Source organism: Notolepis coatsorum, assembly GCF_963971535.1.
Source record: "Notolepis coatsorum genome assembly, chromosome: 10".
NCBI lineage: Eukaryota > Metazoa > Chordata > Actinopteri > Aulopiformes > Paralepididae > Notolepis > Notolepis coatsorum.
In genome coordinates this window covers 75364036-75388892 of record NC_140174.1, presented here as the reverse complement: position 1 = coordinate 75388892, position 24857 = coordinate 75364036, and the positions used below count along the sequence as shown (strand labels likewise).

The 24857-nt window shown below is 42.6% G+C and overlaps 1 protein-coding gene across 3 annotated transcripts in view; it reads left to right on the top strand.

The window, feature by feature from the left end:
- The window catches only part of grnb (granulin b), an 83042-nt gene that overhangs the window by 34748 nt on the left and 23437 nt on the right, over nucleotides 1-24857 (top strand). For 2 of the 3 annotated variants that reach the window (XM_084323531.1, XM_084323530.1), the window contains exons 11-16: nucleotides 1516-1607; nucleotides 4060-4210; nucleotides 7215-7312; nucleotides 9801-10040; nucleotides 16344-16583; nucleotides 23301-23570. In XM_084323531.1, the coding sequence (XP_084179657.1) occupies nucleotides 1516-1607; nucleotides 4060-4210; nucleotides 7215-7312; nucleotides 9801-10040; nucleotides 16344-16583; nucleotides 23301-23570 (1091 nt within the window). The remainder of the gene's footprint in view (nucleotides 1-1515; nucleotides 1608-4059; nucleotides 4211-7214; nucleotides 7313-9800; nucleotides 10041-16343; nucleotides 16584-23300; nucleotides 23571-24857) is intronic. The other variant, XM_084323532.1, reaches the window with a different exon arrangement.

Below are 24857 nucleotides of genomic sequence, written 5' to 3'. Positions count from 1 at the left end.
TTAGCCTCTAGGATGGAACCCAGGTAGGTAATTTCATCTTTCCTTGTGATAATATTGTCACCCACTGTAACCGAGAAGCCGTCGGTCTTGCTGAGTTTGTTATTTGAACCGAAGAGAATGGACTCTGTTTTGCCCATGTGTAATGATAGTTTGTCGGTGAGCCATATGCAGATTTTGCCTAGTTCCGAGCTGAGGGCTTTTTCAACCTGTAACTTGTTCTTGTCAGAGACCAGCAGGGCTGAGTCGTCCGCAAACAGGAACAAGTTGCAGTCACAAGCTGACGACATGTCATTTGCATAAATTAGGAATAGTAGCGGTCCTAGTATGCTTCCTTGTGGAACACCACAGCTCACTGTGAGGGGGGGGGATAGGGTACCGTTTACTTCCACCATCTGTTCCCTCCCCTCCAGGTAAGATTGTATCCAGCTCACTGATAAACTATCAAAACCAATTGCTTTTAGCTTGTCAATCAGAATGGTGTGATTGACAGTGTCGAAGGCCTTTTGTAGGTCCAGCATGACCATGCCGCAGTATTTGCCCGCGTCCACCTCTTGTTTGATGTGGTCGTTCAAGTAGAGAAGGCATGTGTCAGTGGAGTGGGATGTTCTGAAGCCAGATTGGAATTCGTAGATTACCGTACTTTTCGCACTATAAGCCGCACCTGACTATAAGCCGCAGCAGCTAAATTGAATGATGTGTACATATATAAGCCGCACTGGACTATAAGCCGCAGGTGTTTTAATGTTTAATTACCATATGTAATTAGCATTGGGACACAATACTGTCGGACAAATAACAAGAATTAACTCATTTACAAGTTGTATTAAGTTTAGCAAATAAGGGAACAGATAAATAACATTTCAATGCAGTCAAAAAAGCAATATTTAGATTTTTACATTTTCGGGTTTGGTCACGTCGAGTCACATATAAGCCGCACCGTTATATAAGCCGCAGGGTCGAAAAATGGGGGGGAAAGCCGCGGCTTATAGTCCGAAAAGTACGGTAGATTTTTTTCCGCAAGGTACTTTTCTATCTGTTCGTATACTATTTTTTCCATGACTTTCGAGATGGATGTAAGGATAGAAACAGGGCGGTAGTTACCCGGGTCTAATTTGCTGCCCTTTTTGTGCAGGGGTGTTACTCTCGCAATTTTGAAGTCCTTGGGGACGTGTCCCTGTTTTATGGAGAGGTTTATTATGTGTGTGATGACTGGGGTGATGGCTGCTGCTGAGTCTCTGAGGAATTTGGAGGGGATGTTGTCATGGCCAGTAACATGTATTTGCCCAAAATGCCCCTTACGTCCCTCAATAGTATATACTAGATGAACATTTAACTGTTTCTTTCCCTGTCTCTGTCCTTGTCACAAGTACAATAATGATCAAACATGTTACTGTCCCTGTCTGTCTTGTCACAAGTAATGATGGAACATGTCACTGTTATTGTCCCTGTCTCTATCCTTGTCACAAGTAATGATCGTTTGACTCCTTTTGTTTTTCTATTGTCTCCCCATGTCAGTGGTCTGTCCAGATGAGGTGTCGACGTGTCCTGATGACACCACATGCTGCAAGATGGCCAGTGGCACCTATGGCTGCTGCCCCATGCCCAATGTGAGTAACCAGTTCAGGGATGTGCCAATACCCCTCTTTTCCCACTACTAATACCAATTCAAACTGAATTTAAAGGTTTGACAGAAATGAGATTCACATAATAAATAGTCCATATTACTAATACATGTGTTACTAATGCACATTTTCTATACAGAAGATGTTAAAGGAACACACCAACATTATGGGAAATGCACTCACCGTCAGACAAGAAGACCAATTGCCTCTCTGTGCGTTCAGTAGAAAATTGTCTGGTTGCAAGTTAGCTTAGCACAAATAAATAGAAGCAGATACGGTGTTTTTGGCCAACAGCTAGGCTAGCTGGTCCATATCTGCTTCCATTCATTTGTGCTAAGCTAGGTTAGCTTGTAGCCGGATAGCTTTCTACTGAACGCACAGAGAGGACATTGTGTATCTAATCTTCTTGTCTGACTCTGGAGAAGACGGTAAGTGCATTTCCCACAATGTTGGCGTGTTCCTTTTTAACACTTTGAATGCCAGCCACGACATAACACGTGTTAACAGCCCGCCCCCTGAATGCCCAGCACGACAATTCGTGTGAATTTTTTTTTATTAGCGATCTGAATTCATATTTCATCAACCGAGTCTACCGTTGGGAAACCAGCCTCATCAGGAGCTCAGATGTGGAAAAAAGCGCCCCCTATCGTCTCCCAGATGGTAATGCACCCTTTTGGAATGGACTCAATGAAAATGGATGAGAAAAAAAAACTCCGGAATCCACATTTTACTTCTCACGCATGTAACCGGAGATGATCCCAGTCATTGTGGAGCCTCAGAACAGCGTGTAATATGTCTTTACAGTATCTAGCGTTGGATCAATAAAAGGATAAATTTTTGGAATGGCGATCAGGAATTGGAATAATCTTTTTGTATACCATCTGATCTCAGGTATGGAATCTATTTGACCAGTCTTAGGATAATCAGACCTGTTTTCACGGAGATTTTCCCCTATGTTTGATATGGCTGTTTGGCTGTGCGAGCGATCAGGAAATATATCAGAGCAGATATCAGATCGCCTATATAGCGTGCATACGTACACATATACTATCGATAATCTAGTGTTTATTTGAAAACTATTCATGAATAGGCCGAATAATGAGAGCGTTTTTTGTGTATTCTAGAATATTCCGTTTATTATGGAATATTTTTATTTTCCTTGAAAACTAGGGCTTTTCAAGATGCTATAAAACGGAAATGAACCGATAAAAAAACAATCCGCTTCGACAATGTTGACTGGAAAATGAGTCATTGATAAGCGACGGGCAGATTAGACACATAGCCATAATTTAAAACATAGATTAGGCGATATTAACGCTAACATTGAAGTGGATGCTGGGCATTCAAGCACTAAATTGTGCGCCCCCTGCTGGGCACTGAAAGTGTTAAGTTAAATGTAGGAAAACAATTCTATCCTTGGAAAATGGCAAGATTTTGTCACTTACCCATCTTGCACTCAAGGGCATAAATAAAACCTCCATCCAATAGAATATGATCGTCAAAAATAACCACACTTCCGATCATACAAAACATTCCTCCTGAAGACAGACATGTTTCGCTGCCTTCCACCATTAACCCTTTCACTGCCACACTACCAGACTGTTAACCCTTGCACTGCAACAATACAGAAGGTTAACCCTTTCACTGCCGCACGACAGCAGGTTAACCCTTTCACTACCACACTACAGAAGGTTAACCCTTTACTATCGCACTACAGACAGTTAACCGTCTGTAGTGTGATAGTAAAGGGTTAACCTTCTGTAGTGTGGTAGTGAAAGGGTTAAGGCCCATGGGACTAGCCTGTTTCATTCCCAAATAGTATCAAATTACGGACGACCGTGAAGCCATTTCATTGTGACTTTAAAGTACTCTTACTTGAACGGACTTGCTTTTATGGTTTCTATTTAAACTAGTGATGCACCGATGTGAAAATTGTGGCCGATACCGATAACCGATATTATTATTGCTGTTCTGGCCGATACCGAAATTTACCGATGTCGATATCTCTGTATAGAAAACACTTTTTTATGATAATCAAATAAAGAGCTATTTTCCAAAACTTGTAATTATTTTACTTTTGTAACTTATTTTCAGAAATGACTGATATTTTGAAACGATTTAAGGTCAAAACATGTTAAAAAAAATGTAATTAAAATTTTTTTTTTAATAATAATTTTTTTTTATATTGGCCCATATCGGCCCTATCTTGATATCGGACCGATACCGATGTCTTAAAAAACGGCCATATCGGCCGATATATCGTGCATCACTAATTTAAACAGTATTATTTTGACCTTTTGATTCCTAACTGCGGAGCTGGCAGTTCAGAGGCATTCATTGGAGTAGGGTGGGGTGTGTTTGTGACAATTTATTGTCTTTAATTGGAGTTGGGCTGGGTTTATTTATGGTCTACTAACCTTATCTTGTTCCCTCCTAGGCGGTGTGCTGTTCGGACCACATCCACTGCTGTCCCGTGGACACCAAGTGTGACCTGGTCCACAGCACCTGTGTGTCTGCAGAGGGAGAAACCGCCATGGCTGCTAAGATCCCTGCCGCTCTGACCGTACCCACAGCAATACAGACCAGAGGTCAGTCACAAAAGCTGTTCTCGTTATTGACTGAATCCTTTAGACCATGGCTGGGGTGTCAAACTCGAGGCCCGCAGTGTAATTATATTTGGCCCGCAAGATGATATCAAATGCCAATTTAAAAACGCCAGTATATGCACTGTTAATACTACAAATCCCAGAATGCTCTGCGAGTGCGTTGACGCGTTAGGCGTCCCCTCCTCCTCTGTTGACATTCATGAGCAACCTCATGCTGTCAGTCGGCTCGGGCAAATTTAAGCCACCCCTCCCAAAAAATGGCCAAGCGCAAAGTGGACTTTGAAAACAAGACTTTTCCAGACACAACTGTTCACAGTTTGCTGAAAAACTCAGCGTACTCAGCGCCGAGTTTACCCAGCGATTTGCTGATTTTGAAGCCCAGAAATGTAGGTTTGAACTTCTCCATAATCCGTTAGCACCAACCAACCTCGAAATGGACCTGATTGAACTCCAATGTAGTCAAAGTACGAGTCTGTGGGCGCTGCACAGTTTCCACGTTTCCTCTCGGACACAATGCCCCAGCTCTAGGGGTGTAAAGGTACACATATCCGTACCGGACCTAAGGTTCAGTACGGCTGTGTACCGAACGAATACAACGGTACATTAACCAGTAAAGAATGCACATGCAGAACTTTTTTTCCGTGCAGAATTTAATTCAAAACTCTATTATTAATTTCAATATAGAATATTCGTTGACAGCCCTACAAGTACAATTAGTTACTGCACACTACATCACCCCTGAGTGGAACATGGAAAGCCAAACTTTCCCCCACTGTACCAAAAAACCCTACCGAACCGTGACTTCAAAACTGAGGTACGTATCGTACCGTGGTTTTTGTGTACCGTTACACCCCTACCCAGCTCCTCCTGACACAATGCCCCAGCTCCTCCCGGACACAATGCCCCAGCTCCTCCTGACACAATGCCCCAGCTCCTCCCGGACACAATGCCCCAGCTCCTCCTGACACAATCCTGGGGGCGATTTTCTTTTTTTATCTCGAAGCTTCTCGGTAGGATCTCGGCCCCGAAGCTTCGAATGCCAAAAAAATATTTGAAGGTCAGCCCTAGTTCCCAGTGACTATCGAATAGTAATTTTGTTTTGCCCATCCCTACTTAGTACATTAGTGGGTTACAATTTTTACCTTGACTTGGTCAAACAGGGATGCATAATAATCTCAAAGATGCGTTGGACCCTGGCAGTCACTTTTGGTCGCATGTTTTGCAAATTGGATATCCGTCTTAAACAACCTCCTGGTAATTTTTCTTTTAGATATCCAAAATGCTCCCACACTTTTTTTGGTGCTTATAAGGCTCGGATGTCGGTTTTCTCTGCCGTTTTCACAGCAAGTCTCTCTGCTCGTTAGCATTGGCTACTCAGACTGACACAAACAAAGAGGAGTTTTCAAAACGCAATGTCGAACAGGGGGCTGAATACTTTAGCTAGACCTTGCATGCTGATGAATAGTTGTCTTAGTTTGCATAACTTAGGTTTGCAATGACACTGACTCGAAACTTGATATTTGCAAAATATTTGTATCTGAATATTACGTTTATTTGCCACGAGCAGTGGCTGACATAATAGGCCTTCTATTACAGTATATTACAATGTCGACATATGTCGGCTGATTTTGGTAGTTGGAGATCAGACGGGTATAGGGATCTCTTGTATCATATAACCGGAGTTGCATGTGTAACCCACACCCACTTGCTCTGTTCCTTCTGCCTTGCTTCTGAAAGTTTGCAACCAGGCGCGCAGCCCCTCAGCTCCAACACATGGCTGCACCAGACTGCTTACAGTGTATTTAATTGTCTAGTTGTATTTTAGCCATTAAAACTTTGCAAGAAAAAGAAAAGAGGCCGGATGTTGCACTGGCTGTCCCTGTATCCTCCCTTGCCTGTTCTGTTTCAGGATCTGAATTGTGTCTTTCCGTTTCATCTGCTTGTGGTACTGGTTGATTTTCTGAAGCACTGTACAGGAGGGTAGAGGCATATTTTTTTCTTGAAATAAGACTATGGGCGCATCGTTTCAAAAGTGTGTTGTCATCTAATGTAGCCTGGATTTCTTCCTGCCTACGAATGAGCGATCTTTTCCTTTCCCATTTACCAGTAATGTTGTCCTTGATGCTGCATGTGGAGTTAATGGGAAAACTGTGTTTCACCAAAGGATGTTTTGTTAACGTTCCAATTTCGGGCCGTCGCAACACATTTACACCCGTCTGTCAGCATCACGCTGCGTTATCGTCTCTCAATCAACACATCGGTTGAAAGCTAAAATGGAACGCCGTTTGATTGACACACCGTGTGACCTATTACGTGCTTCCAATCTCGGGGGTTATAAGACCAAACAGCCAACGAGCGTCAAGTGTGTTTGTATGTTGGTGGGGTTGAAGGGGTTGACGGTTTGTTTGTGGATGTGTGAGAAGGGATGGGGGTGGTGTATGTGACGAGATTAGTGGGGGGGGGGGGGGCTGAGGGGACTTTTCCTTTTTGGAAAAACGCTGTAACATACCATGTGTAAAACACTCATTTTTTGTGATAGTTATCGAATTTGGATATGTTCTAGGTAAGACTTCAGCAGTGTTTTCAGCTAATAACTATAAAGTAGATGGATCTGCAGGCAAAATAATTCAGAAAAAAATATAAAATACTTTTATTTCAGTGTGTTCAAACCTTATTCCTGTTGTGGAAGAAGATTCAGAGTGTTTCCTTTCAAAAGAGGCCAGACTTATGCAACTGCTACAAATGGTTCCAGAATAGCGAGCAATTTACTTTCGGTATGCAATCGACAGGCGTTTTATGCAAGATTTGCAGGACTGTTATATCTGCTTCTTAGAACCTATTCAGGCAAAATAATGATATCATAATTTCATTACAACATTATCCCATTGAAAGACGATGAACGATGATACTGAATGATTGCCCAAGCCTGTTGAAGCTACCTAGATAGTGGGTGTAGCTAACATATATTTTTCTGTGTCTTTTCTAGTCGATCCTGTGCCCTGCAATGCTTCTGTAGCCTGCGCTCAGGGAAACACATGCTGTAAATCTCCACAAGGGGAATGGGCCTGTTGTCCTCTGCCACAGGTAGTGTGTGTGTGTGCCTGACGATGCATTTTTCAATTCAACGGCTGAATTTTCCTCCAAATTGAAATACTGAAAGGCTTTTGGTATGACAAGGCTGTCCCATCCGACCAATTTTCTGAGAATGAATGCTCTGTCCTTTAAAGAAGGACGATTTTGACATCTATATCTTATCTAATCTAATATATCATCATAAATTCAATGTCCACACCTTGGATTTCTGCAAAAACAAGGGACTGAAAGACAATTGCCAAGTCCAACAATATTAATTTTCTATTGATATTTTGTGCGTCTGGGCCAGATCCACGGGCGTTCTGCTGAAGGCATATGGTGCAAAGGAAGCCTTTCCAAACAAAACTTGTTTCATCAACAAAAGTAACTTCACGTTCACCATTAGCAAGGCTTCTCATCTTCTCCTCATCAAAACATTGTCCCACGTTGTGAGGCGGAAGCTAATGGCAAAACAGAAAGCCATGGGGTTCAAGGGATATGTGGTCTTATCATGAGTCTACCCATTGTTTCAGCAATGGTCTCAATTGTTTTGCAAATCTCAGCTTCTGTCATTAGACCCATGAATAACAAACATTTTCTAATCTATGTTATAGAATCTGTCATCAGAATCTGTCGTCTGTGCGTACTTCACGTTCAGTGGGTGTATTATTGAGGACCCAAGGAATAGAAGTGGAGAAATCTGTTAAACCTGCTCCCCATAAATACTTTCAGCTAAAGCAAATGCATGCTTTTGGTTCAGCTTGACTAGTAGCGCTGCTGCTGCCTCTGCTGGCGAAGCACAGGTCTCACCGCTTGAAACCGGGTCAGTAGTACAGGTCTCAGCCCAGGAGAGGAAGCTGGGTCAGTAGTACAGGTTTCAGCCCAGGAGAGGAAGCCTCAGTATAGTCCCTTACTACCATGAATGACACCTGCTACTGTCTTTATGGGATTGTCTGTTTTGATTATTTGATCTTTGATTTAATCTTTATTTATCTCGAACATTTCAACCATAAAACAAACACACATTTCTAATAACAAACTAAATAAAATAAAAACTAAATAAAATAAAATGCAAATTAAATTAAATATATCTTCCTAAACATGGAAGCAATAATCAGTATACCTCAAGACAATGGTTTTGTTTGAGAAGGGACAGAATGTAGCAAAGCTTATCTGGTCCTGCCCCTTCCTTACAATATCATATTAATATGTAATAAGTTATCTATTGATATAAAAGAAGAATATACCTATCCACTACAGCGAAAGATAAATAAATAATTACAAAAATACTAGTTCACGTTATTTTCAAGCTCCTCTTCAAGCTCCTAACTTATACTTGTCCAATAATTCCTGTTTATATCTGCTTTTAAACATTTAAATAGTATTACTTGTTTTTATTGCTACATCAAGGCCATTCCAAATGGATACCCCACAAACAGAGTCGTATTATATCACGTAGTAAAGGAAAAAAAAGAAGAAAAAAAAGAATTATTCAAAGGGAGGGTTCAGTCTAGCTCAGAGTGGTTCTCAAAAGTTTTCATGTCAAAGACCCTCAAATTGATTTGGTTTGATCTTGTCTCAGGGACCCCCATCAGAGAAGATTTGTTGTTACATATGACTATGTCCAGAATTCTAGAACTAAGACACCAGTGGAGAAAGTGAGACCTATGTTCAGAAAAGTCACTAATATATTTTTACCACTTGTGAATTCAATAGTTAAATCAAACTATCCAGTTTTTCTGGACCCTGGAACCTCCTCAAGGACCCCCTGGTCCTTAACACATCCAGCGCCTGAAACGCTTTCCAGCGTTATTGCCCGCCATGGTCTGCCAAGATCGCTGTACAGCGTTTTTGAGATCAATATAAAAAAAAATTGCCATGGCATTCATAATTCATCTAGCCAACCCCTGATGCCCTAGCTGGACCCTAGATGTGACTGCAATGGCTCAATACCGCCGCCTGGTGGATGGTCGGGCGAGTTACACTCTCGCAAAAACCGGAAGTGCCATTGGTGCATCGATGAAATTCCTCCGGCAGTCACATCTCGCTACGGGACTCCTGACAGACACTATAGTACATATGGATCGCTTTCTAAACTTAATAATCTATATGATTTCGGCGATATGCGTTTGGGCCTATAACTAGCGTTTTTGGAATTACAGCAGAAAAGATTAAAAACACTTATATTCTCGAAGGTATTAACACAACAATGTATAAATGAAGAAGTATAACGTTCCCACATCCTGAACGATAGATAATCGATGTTGAATGGGCTATAGTAATGTCAATATAGCAATAAAAATTTTAAAGTTATAGCCCTGCAAAGAAGGTAAACATCTCCATAGGCTTTTAACGGTGGCAGAGAGGGGTATGAGATGGGCACAATGCCCGGCGGTCAATGTGTTAACAAGCAATTTCATATAATATTTCATCTTAAGTCTTATTTATCTTAAAACTAATGAAAGAATCTGCCATTGCCAAACAATCGACCCCTCCATAGGCGGTGTGCTGTGAAGACCACCTTCACTGCTGTCCACACACCACCATCTGCAACCTGGCGGCCTCCATGTGCGACGGCCCCTCTGGCAACGCCATGGTGCCCTGGCAGGACCAGGTGCCCGTCTTCGGCCTGGCAGTGGACGCAGACAAAAACAAGTGTGACAAGTCCACATCGTGCCCCGGAAAGGCCACCTGCTGCAAGACAGCCGCTGGGACCTGGGCATGCTGCCCCCTGCCTCAGGTAAGAGGTACGATGGTTTTCTACCCATGATGTAAGAAAGGAATACTTCATTGATATCTTTTTTTTTTCTTTTTTTTTTCATATATTTTTATTTCATTTTTGGATGAAAGGCACAGGTACAGGCATACAATGCACATAAAACATAATTGTAATTATTTGCCAACTACAAGCATTGGCTTGCCCCTTGCCTCATTTAAAAAAGAAAAATCCTACCCCCAAACCCCTGCACCAACCACCGTTGACAAAAAATTATAATAATACCCCCCCCCCCCCCCCGTCATAGGCCTGAAAAGAAAAAGAATTGAGCAAAGATTTCAACAAATACCAAAAAAAAGGGGGGATTATACAGATATAATTAGTTATGTCATGCTAGTTATATAGTAGAGGTCCTAACTTGATAGAGAATATGGTTCCAGCTATCTATTGTTTGATAGTTTGCACCATTTAATCTAGCTGTAGAAAGGTCCATTGTTACAACAGCAGCTAATAACTGTTTCCAGTGATTAAAGGGCAGAGAATGTGGAGCTTGCCATCGCAGTGCCGTCTCTGAACAATACTTAAAGCTAAAGAATCATCATCATTAATGGGACAACAGGGAATATGTTTTTGTAATACTTTAGATAGATAATTAGTTATCTGTTCCCAGAAACGTTTGACTGTGGGGCATTCCCACATCATATGTGTAAAAGTACCAGTAAAGTTAGAGAACAAAGTGTACAGTTTGGTGAAATAGCATGTCTCATTCTATATAAGCTTTCTGGGGGGTTAAATGTGTTTTATGGACAAAATTGAAATTAATCTGCTGATGATTTGGGTTTTGTGATGCCATAATAATATTTCCCCAAACTCTGGTCCAATTGATAGATTGATGGTGTTCTAATCCCAATTCTGTGCTCCACGATTGGATAACAGGTATTAACGAAGTACATCTTTGTGATAGATCTTTATAAATTATAGAAACTTGACCTTTGGACAGACCTGCAATTTTTTAGATAAAGTAACTAAGGGGTGAGTAGTTGGTTTGGTCCATGAAACTCCATAGGCTCGCATAGCCGAACGGAGCTGTAAATATAAAAAAAAAGGAGGTGCCAGGTAAGTTATATGACTCTTTCAGATCTGAGAATCATCTTAAACCATTGTCCTCCATAACATCGGCAAGTACATGAATGCCACAATTGGACCATGATTGAGCTACAAAACAGTGGCCTCCACTAAGCAATAAATGGTTATGGAATAAGGGAGTCTGTTCATGCCACTTAGTATCCCATTTAAGTAACTTTTCATATTTGCGCCATAAAGATATGGCATGCGCTATTATCGGACCATAACGTAATCTACACTGCTTTAGTGAAATATCTGTGAAGACAATGTCTTGTAAAATATGTCTTGTAAATAGTGGCCCGTTCAGCCGAACGCACAATTGGAGGGGGGCTTCCCACTCTCCAGAACATTTACAACAAGCGGTGCATGGGTAAGGCTAAGAGAATTATCAAAGACTCCAGCTACCCAAACAACTGCCTCTTTGAACTGCTGCGGTCAGGCAAGCGATACCGGAGTCTCATGGCAAGCACAGAAAGACTCAGAAGAAGCTTCTATCCCCAGGCCATCAGGATGCTCAACGAACAATAACACTATAACAACCATCAAATGCACTCACAGCACACACATCCACACGCACACACTCACTTTAAACAAACAACTCACTGCAGCACCCACTTACACACTTTAGAACACCTAAACACACTTTATATTTATTGGTAAAGAATTTGCACTACAACCCATACCTCATTACACCTTACTGTAAATTGTACCTAAATTGTACCTCATCCCATTTCTGCTTTGCACTATATAGTATATTGTATATTAGTATATATTGTATAGTATATTGTATGGTAACTCAGTTACTTCTACTCTGCATTGAACATTGTACATATGTACATACTGAACACTTGTGCCTACGTACGTGACTTCTATTTTATACTTTCTATACTTATTTTATTTTATACTTATCTATTTTTGTCTAGCACAGTCTCTGGAGCGTAACAGAAAGAAGCATTTTGTATAAAAGTATTCTGTACTTCTGTATGACAACTAATAAAGAAACTTGAACTTGAATCGGTGCCACAATATGTTTTTCAATATTAAGCCAGGGGGCCTCAGAATTAAAATTAAACCAACTCAACAGAGGACGAAATGATATAACGCTTGAAAATATAACTTAAAATTTGGTACAGCTAAACCGCCAGATTGCCGCTCATTTTGTAAGGTAGTAAGTTTAACCCGAGCTCGCTTGCCTCGCCATATACATTTTGAGACTGCTCTATGTAAATTTTCACAATGAGCAACAGGTGGGGCAATAGGAATCATGGAACTAAAAAAGTTTACTCTAGGTAATATGTTCATTTTGATAATAGACTCTTCCGGAAAGGGAGACAGGTATATTACACCATCGATTGAGATCGTCTATGATTGACCTAATGGTTCTATTGTAGTTTACAGACAAACATTTTTCAATTGAAGGAAATATATCAATACCAAGATATTTAAATTGGGTTACAACCGGGATCTCATGGTCAATCACAGAGTTAGGAGTGGTTCTTAGGTACATTAGTGCTGATTTGGTCCAGTTTTTTTTATAACTTGAAATTGAACTGAATTTTTCAAAAATTTGCAGGAGGCTTGAGAGGGACTGAGATACATTCTCCATATATAACAATGTCATCCGCATAGAGCGAAATTTGATGATCAGTAGAATTTACAGAGATTGGCTTAATGTTTTCTGATTGCCGTATAGCTTGGGCTAAAGGTTCAAGGGATAAAATAAACAAGCTTCCAGAAATCGGATCCCCTTGCCTACTTCCACGAGTGATTTTGAAAGGAGGAGAACTAATATTTCCGGTTATAACACTGGCTGATGGATTAAAAAATATTATTTTTACCATATTTATAAAATTTTGACCTAGTCCCATATGTTTCAGTACAGCCCAAAGATGGGTCCACTCCAGACGGTCAAAGGCCTTTTCTGCGTCAACAGAGAGAACAGCTGATGACACTTTAGCATGAGAGGCGGAGTTGACAATGTGAAGGAGACGTCGCAAATTATCAGACAAGTCTTTTTTTAACAAAACCACTTTGATCTGGGTACTTCATTGATATCTGACATTATAATAATCGGGAGACGATTTCTAAAATTCAATATGATAGTTTATTACAGATAGGGATCCATGCAAGTATGCAAAAGCAATAGTCAAAAGATAATTATATGAATATCTAAGTAGAAATAAAAGCAAGTGAAGTTAAGGAAGGAGCAGACAAATATGTATTTTATACTCTCAAAGAAACATTACATTTAAGGATGCGTAAGTCAACTTGGTGTTTATCTTTCCATGACATTTAAGATAACAGGGTACCAGGCGTTCCTTTGGGTTATAAACTCACTGACCTTTTAACCTCTTGCGTGAAAAGGTTTTCACTATTGAACATTACATACAAGATATCTTCAGAAATACACTAGATGTAAGGCGGCTGGGTGGCGCAGCGGACATTGCGCTCGTCACCAACGCAAGAGACACCGGGTTCGAATCCGGCTGTCGGCGTTGCCTCCGGCTTGGGCCGGCCGTTATACTGGCTCAATTGGCAGAGTCAGCGGGTGGAAGTCGATGGGTGTTAATCTGGACGTTGTGGACAGCGACAGGTCGGTTCGGGACGCCTGCACAGCAGAGACAGGAAATGGCGGGGGTAGTGTGAGCCTCCCACGCGTTACACGTCGCCAATGAGAGTCCGCGCTGGCAGGTGAAAAGATGTGACGGGCTGCTGGGCTCGCCTGTTCGAGCCCAGCGCTCCACATTGCTTTCAGTTTAGCTGGTCGTTCATACTAATACACATTGGCCGTATTAGGGGGTGGGAAACTGATGGGTGAGGATCGGGCGTTGTGGACAGCGACTCCTACAGGTCGGTTGGTGCGCCTGCGCAGTAGAATCAGGAAGTGTCGGGGGCAGCGTGAGCCTCACACGCGTTACTCCTCGCCACTGAGAGATCGAGCTGCGCAGGTGAAAAGATGCGACTGCTGTTACCTCAAGTACCGGAGGGGACTTGTGCTATGTATGACTTAGTCCACATTGCAGCCGGCTTGTGGGAGGCAAGAAACAGCGTTCGTGACAGGGGAGGGTTGAATTGGATGATACGAAATTGGGATGGGAGAAAAATATAGAAAATGGGAGAAAAAGTGGATAAAAAAAAATTGACTGGCTGCCTCCTCGTGTACTGGAGGGGACACGTGATGCAAGGCTTCTATCCTCCCTACAACCGACCAGTGGGGGGCATATGCGAGCAACGTTCAAGACAGGGGAGGGGAGAATTGGAAACAGCTAACTTGAGATGGGAGAAAAATAGAAAAAATAAGGTGAAAAAAGTGGATCAAAAAAATACACTAGATGTATGAGAAAGAGACAAAACAATATAGGAACGAGTTTGGATATGATATAGCCTAGATATTATATAGTAGTATGATATTGTCAGATGTGTAGAATTCACCTAGTCACTGTGAAGGAAGGGTGCGCTGCATTTACAACACAAGACCAAATGAGAGCAACACAGCATGTGGCACAATGATGGTTTTATCTTGTTTTCATGATCGTGGGAAACTAAAATCATAATTGAAACGCAATGAATTGAAACTCAATTAATCACGCAGCCCTACCCTGAGCTCTGAACCCTCTGGTGAAATTTGTATGCGTTTCTCATAGCGATATACGATGACATAGATTCCTCATTACACTGTGTGAAGTAGTGCTCTACATTCCTCTAGCAGTATGTGACTGATATGTAAAATTGATGAATTGTGTACCACTCCTGACTTGTGGTCATGCCTACATATTAAGATTCCTTGCACCTTGACTTTAACTGCACCTTTTTATGTAATTTTGCCATCACACTATCCAAAGAAGGGGTGGGGGGGAGAATCTCTTGTAATTGATCATAGTGTACAAGCCTTTAGAAGCTCCTATAATAAGCTTATAATGTGTTCTGTTGCTTTATGGAGCAAAGTAGAAAGGTTGTAACATGGTTGGCTTTCCTAGGCCATCCTAGGTGCTGCTACTGAACCACAGTGACTAGAGCACAGACAACAGCTAGCTGCTGCTACTGAACCACAGTGTCTGGAGCACAGACAACACCTAGATGCTGCTTATAGTATAATTGACCGTACTCATTTCACCACACAGGACAAACGTGCACTAGCTGTGTGGCTTACAGTGATATGCTCGTCCTCAATCATCCTTCTTATTGATCATCCATCATTAGAGAATGGTAATAAAAAGTGTGCATACCTTTCTGTCATATATTTTCATCCAAGTTTTGTTAAAGATATTGTTATAATATTAAATCATTGATTTGGAAGAATCTCACACCCCTAGCATTATATATGTATAATAATATTATATAATATATATCTATATCTAATATATATTAGAAATCATTATGATTATATGTTTACATTGTAGTATAGATGTATTTGCTGGGGTGTAACGTAAGAATTGTATATATCTATTATTATAAACAAAGAAAAAAGATATATATATATATATAAATAAAAGAAATTCCAAATAAATGAAACCAAACCATCATCAAAATGTGCACTTTCATGATGCATGGAACCTTTGCCTAAAATAATCTGAATTGAATCATGTTTTTTTTTTATCCACTTTTTCTCCTTATTTAAAATTTTTTCTCCCATCCCAATTTCGCCTCGCCAATTCTCCCTTCAATTCTCCCCTCCCCTGTCTCGAACGTTGCTAGACTATGCCTCCCACTGGTCGGCTGCAGTGAGGACCAAGCCTTGCATCACGTGTCCCTGTCCCCTCCGGTACACAAGGAGGCAGCTGTCGCATCTTTTCACCTGCACAGCGTGATCTCTCCGTGGCGAGGAGTAACACGTGGGAGGCTCACGCTGCCCCCAATACTACTGATTCTGCTGTACAAGCGCACCAACCGACCTGTAGGAGTCGCTGTCCACAACGTCCAATCCCCACCCACCGGCTTTCCTACCCTCTAATACTGCCAATTGTATTAGTATGAACGACCAGCCAAGCCGGTAGCAACGCCAAGAGCTGGGCTCGATACCAGCATCTCCTGCGTTAGTGGCGAGCGCCTTGCCCACTGCGCCACTTAGCCTCCCTGAATTGAATCATGGTTGTACTGAATCATTAAACACCCTAAGATGTATGCTTCAAAAACACATCTGGAGCACCAAGGAGCAATAACTAATGCCTGTTTTATTCCCTGTGTGTCTTCCCCCTCCTCCAGGCAGTGTGCTGTGACGACCACGTCCACTGCTGCCCGCACGGCACCGTGTGCAACCTGGAGGCCGAGACCTGCGACAACCGCTTCGGTGCCAACCTGCCGCCCCAGCCGTGGGTGGCGAAGGTGCCCGCTCTAGACGCTGAGCGACACAACGAGAAGTGCGACAAGCAGACCATGTGTCCCAGGGGAAGCACCTGCTGCGAGCAAAACCCTGGCCAGTGGGCCTGCTGCCCCTTAGTTAAGGTTAGTATGTCCTGCAATGTGAAAGTATTTCACACAAGTCCCCTCTCCCTCGGTGCAGGGGTTTGTAAAGGTCCCATAAAGTCAGAAATAACTTTTTATGGCCTTGTCACAGTAGATTCAAGATTCAAAAGATTTATTTGTCACGTACATACATACATATAGTGAAATGAAGGTGGCCCACTTGATTGTGCAAAAATACAAATAATAATAGAATAAAATAGAATGGATAATAAAATAGACATGATAAAAAGTATTAAGATAAAATACAATGCTAAGCTTCCGAATTAAAAGGTAATGAGTCCTATATACACTAGTATACAATATACTATACAATATACAGTTATACTATATATAACTATCTTATACTAGAGCATACTAACTATACTATACAAAAAAAAAAAAAAAATCTTTAAAGTGACAGTGTGTGTGTGTGTGCGCGTGCGGAGAGATCAGTGTTCTGATGGCCTGGGGGAAGAAGCTGAGTCTGAGTCTCTGTTCTTGCTGAATGTATGCGGAGGCGCTTGCCTGACCGCAGCAGCTTGAACAGGCTATTGTTGGGGTGGTGAGGGTCCTTCATGATTCTGCAGGCTCTGGATTTGCACCTCCTATAAGTCCTGCAGGGGTGGTAGTGCAATACCCGTAGACGTAGTACGCTCTACTGAGCGCACCACTCTCTGTAGAGCCTTCCTGTCCTGGGCCAGTACCTCACATTCCTGGATATCTGTATTGTACAGCTCTATGTACCACTGCATACAGAAATATTCTGCATACAGAAAAAACAAGTACCGTCCAGTTCCATGGTGCAACTACATGTAGGAGTTGCCAGTCAGTGGCATAGATGTGAAAGTATGTGGTTACACTTGCTAGCTAATGCTAGCAGATCTACAAACTGACGAGACATCTAACGTTGAGAGCTACAAACTGACGAGACATCTAACATTGAGAGCTGCTCATGCTAGCAGGCCTACAAACTGACGAGACATCTAACATTGAGAGCTGCTCATGCTAGCAGGCCTACTAACTGACGAGACATCTAACGTTGAGACCTGCTAAAGCTAGCAGGCCTACTAACTGACGAGACATCTAACGTTGAGCTTGAGAGCTGCTAATGCTAGCAGGCCTACTAACTGACGAGACATCTAACATTGAGAGCTGCTAAAGCTAGCAGGCCTACTAATTGAAAATCCATGAACTTGCATGGGTTTGTGATAGATTATTATTAATGGGTATTTCAAAGTACCTCATATTTGGTACCATTTTGAAGCTAACAACTAGGGCTTTCCAATGATATAAAATAGGTGTATGATTATCATCATAATCATTATTATGGTTCATATGTAGTTGCACTTGAACTTGTTGAAATTAAACTTTGAAGATAAACATTTATTTTCAAGCACCTTCCTAGAAATAGCATCTATTGTTCAAAAGTTATGAATTAATGAATGAAACTAGATTAGATTAAAAAATATATATATATTTTTTTACATATTGTGATGGTAATTATAAAACTTTCATGTGTGTTAACATTTTTCTTCAAACTTACCCCATTCTGGGCGGCTGATTGGCGCAGTGGGCAAGGCGCTCTCCACTAACGCAGGAGACGCTGGGTTCGAGCCCAGCTCTCGGCGTTGCTACCGGCTGGCCGGTCGTTCATACTAACACAATTGGCAAGTGTTAGAGGGTGGGTGGGGATTGGACGTTGTGGACAGCGACTCCTACAGGTCGGTTTGGTGACGCCGGTGCGGCGGAAGCAGGAAGTAGCGGGGGCAGCGTGAGCCTCCCACGCGGTACTCCTCGCCACAGAGTTCGAGCTGCTGCGGTGAAAAGATGCGACAGGCTGCCTCCTCGTGTACCGGAGGGGACACGTGATGCAAGGCTTCTGTCCTCACTACAGCCGACCAGTGGGAGGCATAGTCTAGCAATGTACAAGACAGGGGAGGGAAGAATTGGATAATACGAAATTGGGAGGGGAGAAAAAAAGTGGATAAAAAAACGTACCCCATTCTCTTCATAGAGCCTGGTCTTCCTCCATACTCTATGACGTTCTAGAAGCATCTTTCCTGGGTAGAAAAGTAGCATGGCTCTCCCTGGCCCTTCCTGGCTCTCAGCAGTATGTTGTTAGCCAACGCTAGCATGGGAGCTAGCGTCCAGCAGCAGGCCCCATCGTCAATTCTAGGTTGATAAAATGAAATATGTTATATATACGAATATGACCCACTAATGAATACACTAAATACAGCAATGTGGCTATTTGAAAACACTGCATTTGCGAAATAAATACGTCAATTGTGTTCACGTTAGTCACGCGTTAGCTCAGCAGCTAACGCACCGCAGCCTGGGTGAAAATATTCGTACACAGCGCTACTTTTGAAAACAAGCTTTTTGAGTGGAAAATATGACCAGATCTCTGGAAAAACATCTCACAAACACTATAGACGGTCATAAACGTTAATGAATGCTATAATAAGTCTAACAAATTAGTATAAACCGTACTTACACGGTCGTTTCGAAATGGCCAAAAACTGGCCAAACAGGACCTGACTGCCCGGCATCTACCATGTTATCGCGCCCGCGATATCAGCGACTCGGAACCGTCGTTGAGAGCTGCTAATGCTAGCAGGCCTACTAACTGACGAGACATCTAACGTTGAGAGCTGCTAATGCTAGCAGGCCTACTAACTGACGAGACATCTTAATGTTGAGAGCTGCTAATGCTAGCAGGCCTACTAACTGACAAGACATCTAACGTTGAGAGCTGCTAATGCTAGCAGGCCTACACACTAGCAAGACAGCTAACGCTGATAGCTGCTAAGGTAGCAAGCTTACAAACTAGCAAGATGGCTAACTGATGGCTGCTAATACTAGCAGGGCTACAAACTGACGAGACTGTTTACGCTTATAGCTGCTAATGCTAGCAGGCCTACAAACTGTCGACAGCTAACGCTGATAGCTGCTAATGTTAGCAGGCCTACAAACTGGCGAGACTTAACGCTGATAGCTGCTAATGCTAACGCGACGGGCTCCTCAGCCAGGCAGGAATACTAAACTCTGCTTAAGCTCCAGGAGAGAGGAGAGAGGCTGAAAACCTGCAGTTCTTGCCCGACTGATGGGAGCCGAATCCCGGATCCGATTTTTCTGATGAATACCCCCAAAACATGGAGGTCCCGAACGCAATTTATACGCCGTAACGAATCATTAAAAAAATATACCGTTAACTGGAATATGTTGTTTCTTTACACATATGTTGGATTATGTAATATAATATATTATGTAATAAGGCGTAACACAACAGTGAACACATAGTTAAGTAGGACTGACAGATGCATTGCACTATGTGTTCACTGTTGTGTTACGCCTTCTCGGCATAAGCCCCATAATAAGACCGTCTCTGGCTTCGTCCAGCGGACACCAGAGCTCAGCGATGCCGCTTCACGGCAGCATATTCTCCCCGCTGGCGATCGGAGCACGGAGGGTCGCGGCACAGCCGCGAAGCCGGCGATGCGGTTTTTTTATTTGTTTGTCATGACAAACCAATTACATAATCCAACATATTTTTTTAATGATTCGTTACGGCGTAATCAATACTTCCATTTGTATAAATTGCCTTAAGCGGAGCCTGGCTGAGGAGCCCGTCGCGGCTCATGCGCATGCGCGCGCTCGGCCAATCAGAGCAATGCGGAAGGACAAGTGGGTTGCCGAAAGTATTCACGCTTCCCGGCATCTTTGGTTCATATCAAGGCCCTCTCAATGTTAAGTACTGCCCCCCCCCCCCCCCCCCCAACACCCTGTTTCATTCAGAAAGACATCAAACCACGGAAGCAAAACCTACTCTGAAAGCCATTTTGGTGGGGTATTTAAAGATTTTGATCATTTGAAGGGCAGTGTAAACTCAATCACACACACAATTACGTGGAATAAAACATGTTGTTTAGTCTACAAGGTCTGCATTGATCAAGTTCTTTATTTGTCAAATACACAACAATACAGGGGCATTGCAGGTAATGAGATTTTTGTGCACAATTAGGAAACGACAATGAATACAAGAATGGTAACAATAAGTAGTAGTAGTAAGATCAAATTAAATATACAATAAGGTAAGATAAAATCAAGTGTCTTGTGTGCATGTTAAGGTGCGTGTGTGTGTTCAATAACAATGAGGAGTAGTAGTAGTAAGATAAAATATAAAATTAGGTAAGATCAAATAAAATGGTAAATTATTTACAGAAAGTGTCTTGCATAAAAGTGTGTGTGCATATTAAGGTGCAGGGTGTGTGTCGTGGAGTGTGAGCGTTTCCAGGCAGGGGAGGAAACTAACTTTTTGGCTTACCAGCCAACTGGCGAGTATCTGATTTTTTTTACCAGCCAAACAGATTTTTTACCAGACAAAAAAAATCGCTAATTGTGATAATTACTTCTTTGTACGTCTTCGTCTAAATTGATTTTCAATCATAGTAAATTAATCACACTGTCTCTACTCTTCAAAATATTACATCATTAAATCACATATTAACATGAAAGAGGGAACTATTCTGGACTGGGTTGGGCTGAACTGGGCAGTGAAAGATGCTGGGTTGGGCTGGTCTAGGTTATACTGAATGATGAATTGAAAATGGGGGACCCTGATGTAAACAAGACGAAAGTCTTTCTCTGGTCTGCATCCCCTTAACAATTGCATGTATTGAGCCGTACTGTACTGTACCCATTCTGCAATCTGTTAAATAAAGTTTTCATTCATTCATTCATCACAGCTCAACTACTAGGAATGTGTGTCTGACTCTTAAGTGCAGGAAATATTCATCAGAAAGGGGGGACATGATGGAGGGAATGGAAAGAGCAGGTTTGACAGGAGCAGGGTTGAAGGGCATATTGGAGTGTGGAGGAAGTGGACAAGGCATTAAGCAAACAGGACTGAAATGGGGGACCCTGATGTAAACAAGACGAAAGTCCTTCTCTGGTCTGCATCCCCTTAACAATTGTGTGTATTGAGCTGTACTGTATTGTACCCATTCTGCAATCTGTTAATAAAGTTTTCAATCAATCAATCAATCAATCAATACTGGGTTGGGCTGGTTTAGGTTGGACTGAGTTGGGCAGTGAAAGAACCAAGCATTTCACTGTAGTGTAATTGCTAAATAAAACAACTTGAACTTTACTTGTTACATTTGCACTCTGGTTGTATGCCAAATGTATTCTGGTTGTACTGTACTTGTGCTGTAAGATGACAATACATTGGAACCTATTCGACAACGCTAGGGGTTCAGCAGGTGTATTCTGAATGCCAAGTATGACAACATCACCGTTGTGAAGGGCATATGGGCGAGTGGTGATATGGGGGGAAACCCGGTAATAATAAAATGTCACTCGGCTGCATTTAAGCAAAGCCGCTCAGTATAGTCGTCCACTATGTTGAATGCGCGTTATGGTAGCTTGTTACATGCTAGGTAGCTAGCCGGCTAATGCTGGTTGACTTGTCATTCTCATCCGACTCGAAGGAGACGCGTCGCGTGCTGTTGTTCGCCCCATGTCAGACCGCACTGATATCCGAAAGCGACGACTCTACATGCAATTATTTTCATCCACTGATGTATTTTTGTCTAAGTTTGTCTACGTTGTCAAGCCGGCTGCCGGTGGCAGGAGTCTCTAGGTCCGCGCGGCGCGCGCAGTGATCTGTCCACTTCCCCTAGATGGGCGGCATCTTCTAGAAAATTAGTGTTCATTAGAGGAGCTTAGAGCGCATCTGTACAACGATGATGTTCATTGGTTATGGTCGGATTATTATGAGGCGCAAATGGGAGGAATCAAGGGGGGAGTCAGAGTTCGGCTTGTGCCAGTGAGCGAATCAGCAGATTGCAGAATGATTTTTTTGTTTTGTTTTGTAATTACTAGTACTCGCCAGACTGGCGAGTGCTCTTCATGAATTACTCGCCAAACGTAAAAAATACTCGCAATTGGCGAGTAAAGTGGCCTAATTTCCTCCCCTGTTTCCAGGGTTAGCTTAGTTAGCGTTAGCAACTAACGTTTATTAAGGTCTTTACCACAACATTGGCATAAAGGATTGGCGAGGATGCAAAGCATGTAGGATGCTTTGGACCCGTTGCTCGTGGAGTTTTAACTGCACATAGAAACAGCGCAACTTGCGAGAGGCTGTGAATGCAGGGCTGAAGAGCTAAATGTCATAGCTTCTAAAATTGAAGGTCCACGCTGGTCTGTCTATTATGAAATGACAATTGTGCGTCATTGGAATTCTGATTATTTTCTAAATGGTCGGGTCTTGGGTACCGAAATGTGGCACCGATTGATCTAACGTGATTGATCTTGTTGATGGTGTAATTCGGTCGGTACCCTTAAAAATACAGAGTTCGGTACCCAACCCTAGTGATACTGCTGTGCTCAGAAATGCATCAACTTTGCTTATTTAGTTTGAGGCTATGTGTGTTTGCACCAAGTGAATCAGTTATGGGATGTCTGGATACTATGGATAGTCAATAGATTTTATACTTGTCATGTGTTCAGACATTCAGCACATTTGACCTCCCTCGGGAGACTCCACGATGAAAGGAAAGGGATTTTCAGATCAATGGGAAACCTGCACTACTGCGTGAGATGAGTGGATGTCTGTGTCACTGCAATGTCTCGGGCTCCTACACAACGCTCTCCACTCAGTGATACTGATTCCAATTCCTCTGCATATAAATATTCTTCCTGGTTGCCTCCCAGGCTGTGTGCTGCGATGACCACGAGCACTGCTGTCCCGGGGGCTACAGGTGTAACGGGACCCAGCAGACCTGTGACAAACCCGGTGCCCTTGACCTCCCCTGGCTCCAGAAGCGGCCTGCCTTAAAGAGGATGCCCACCCGGTCGCTTGCCGGCGGCGCACCGCCTCAGCCGGCCGAGAACATGTGCGACGCCCACACCAGCTGCCCCAAGGACACCACCTGCTGTTTCATGAACAAGGCGGGCAAGTGGGGCTGTTGCCCTCTGCCTAAGGTGACCAGCATGTCTCAAATACAGCATTGATTGAAACATTTATGAACAGATTGCAGAATGGGTACAATACAGTACAGCTCAATACAAACAACTGCTAAGAGGATGAAGACTAGAAAAATACTTTCGTCTTGTTTACATAAGGGTCCTCCATTTTGAATTCATCAAGACATTTATGACATACAAGACATACAAATATACGGTACTGTGTAAGAAAGAGAATATCATAAAAAAATATACAGTACCTCTAAACTTACCTAGGGGTGGACGATTTAACGGTTCAACCGGTATACGGTAGAAATCCGTGCCACGGTAGTGATTTGACTCTACCGGATGTACCTGTAGAAGGCTACTTTTAGTCTCTTTGAATATAATAATAATTTTTTCACATTTAACCAATGTAACACACAAAGCTAACGTTGGAGAACTGTGCGCTAAAAGATAATAAACTAGTTTAACAAGACATGTCAAGAAGTTAGAATTTATGCTGGTAAATGATACCCTCTCTCGCTCTCTCTCCCTCTGTCTCTCTGTATGTTCAAGGATTTTAAGTAGCCAAACGGTTCTCTATAAAAAGACGAACTGGATAGTTGATGATGATAAATATTTCACTTCATTGGCTTAAATATTCTAAAATCAATCTGCTATAAGCCATTCTCCGATACATGTGGAGTCAGCCAGCCGCTTCTTTTCACCTGACAGCGAGGACTCTCACTGGAGGAGTGTAACGCGTGGGAGGATCACACTACCTCCCCCAGATTCTTTGCCTGCTGAACAGGCGCCCCGACCGACCAGTAGGAGTCGCTGTTTACAACGAGGATACGTACGAGGATACATACCCCACCGGCTTCCCACCCGCTAACACTGCCAATTGTGTTAGTATGGACGACTGACCAAGCCGGAGGTACCGCTGACAGCTGGATTTGATACCAGAGTCTCTGCGGTGGTAGGCAGGCGCTTAGTCCACTGCGCTACCCAGCCGCCCAGCCTTGTACTGCTCTTAAAGAAAAACAAATATACCATGATATGTACAGTTACTATCCCCAAACAACTGCCCAAACAACTGCCTCTTTGAACTGCTGCGGTCAGGCAAGCGATACCGGAGTCTCATGGCAAGCACAGAGAGACTCAGAAGAAGCTTCTATCCCCAGGCCATCAGGATGCTCAACGAACAATAACACTATGTAACAACCATCAAATGCACTCACAGCACACACATCCACACGCACACACTCACTTTAAACATACAACTCACTGCAGCACCCACTAGTACACCTAAGCACACTATAT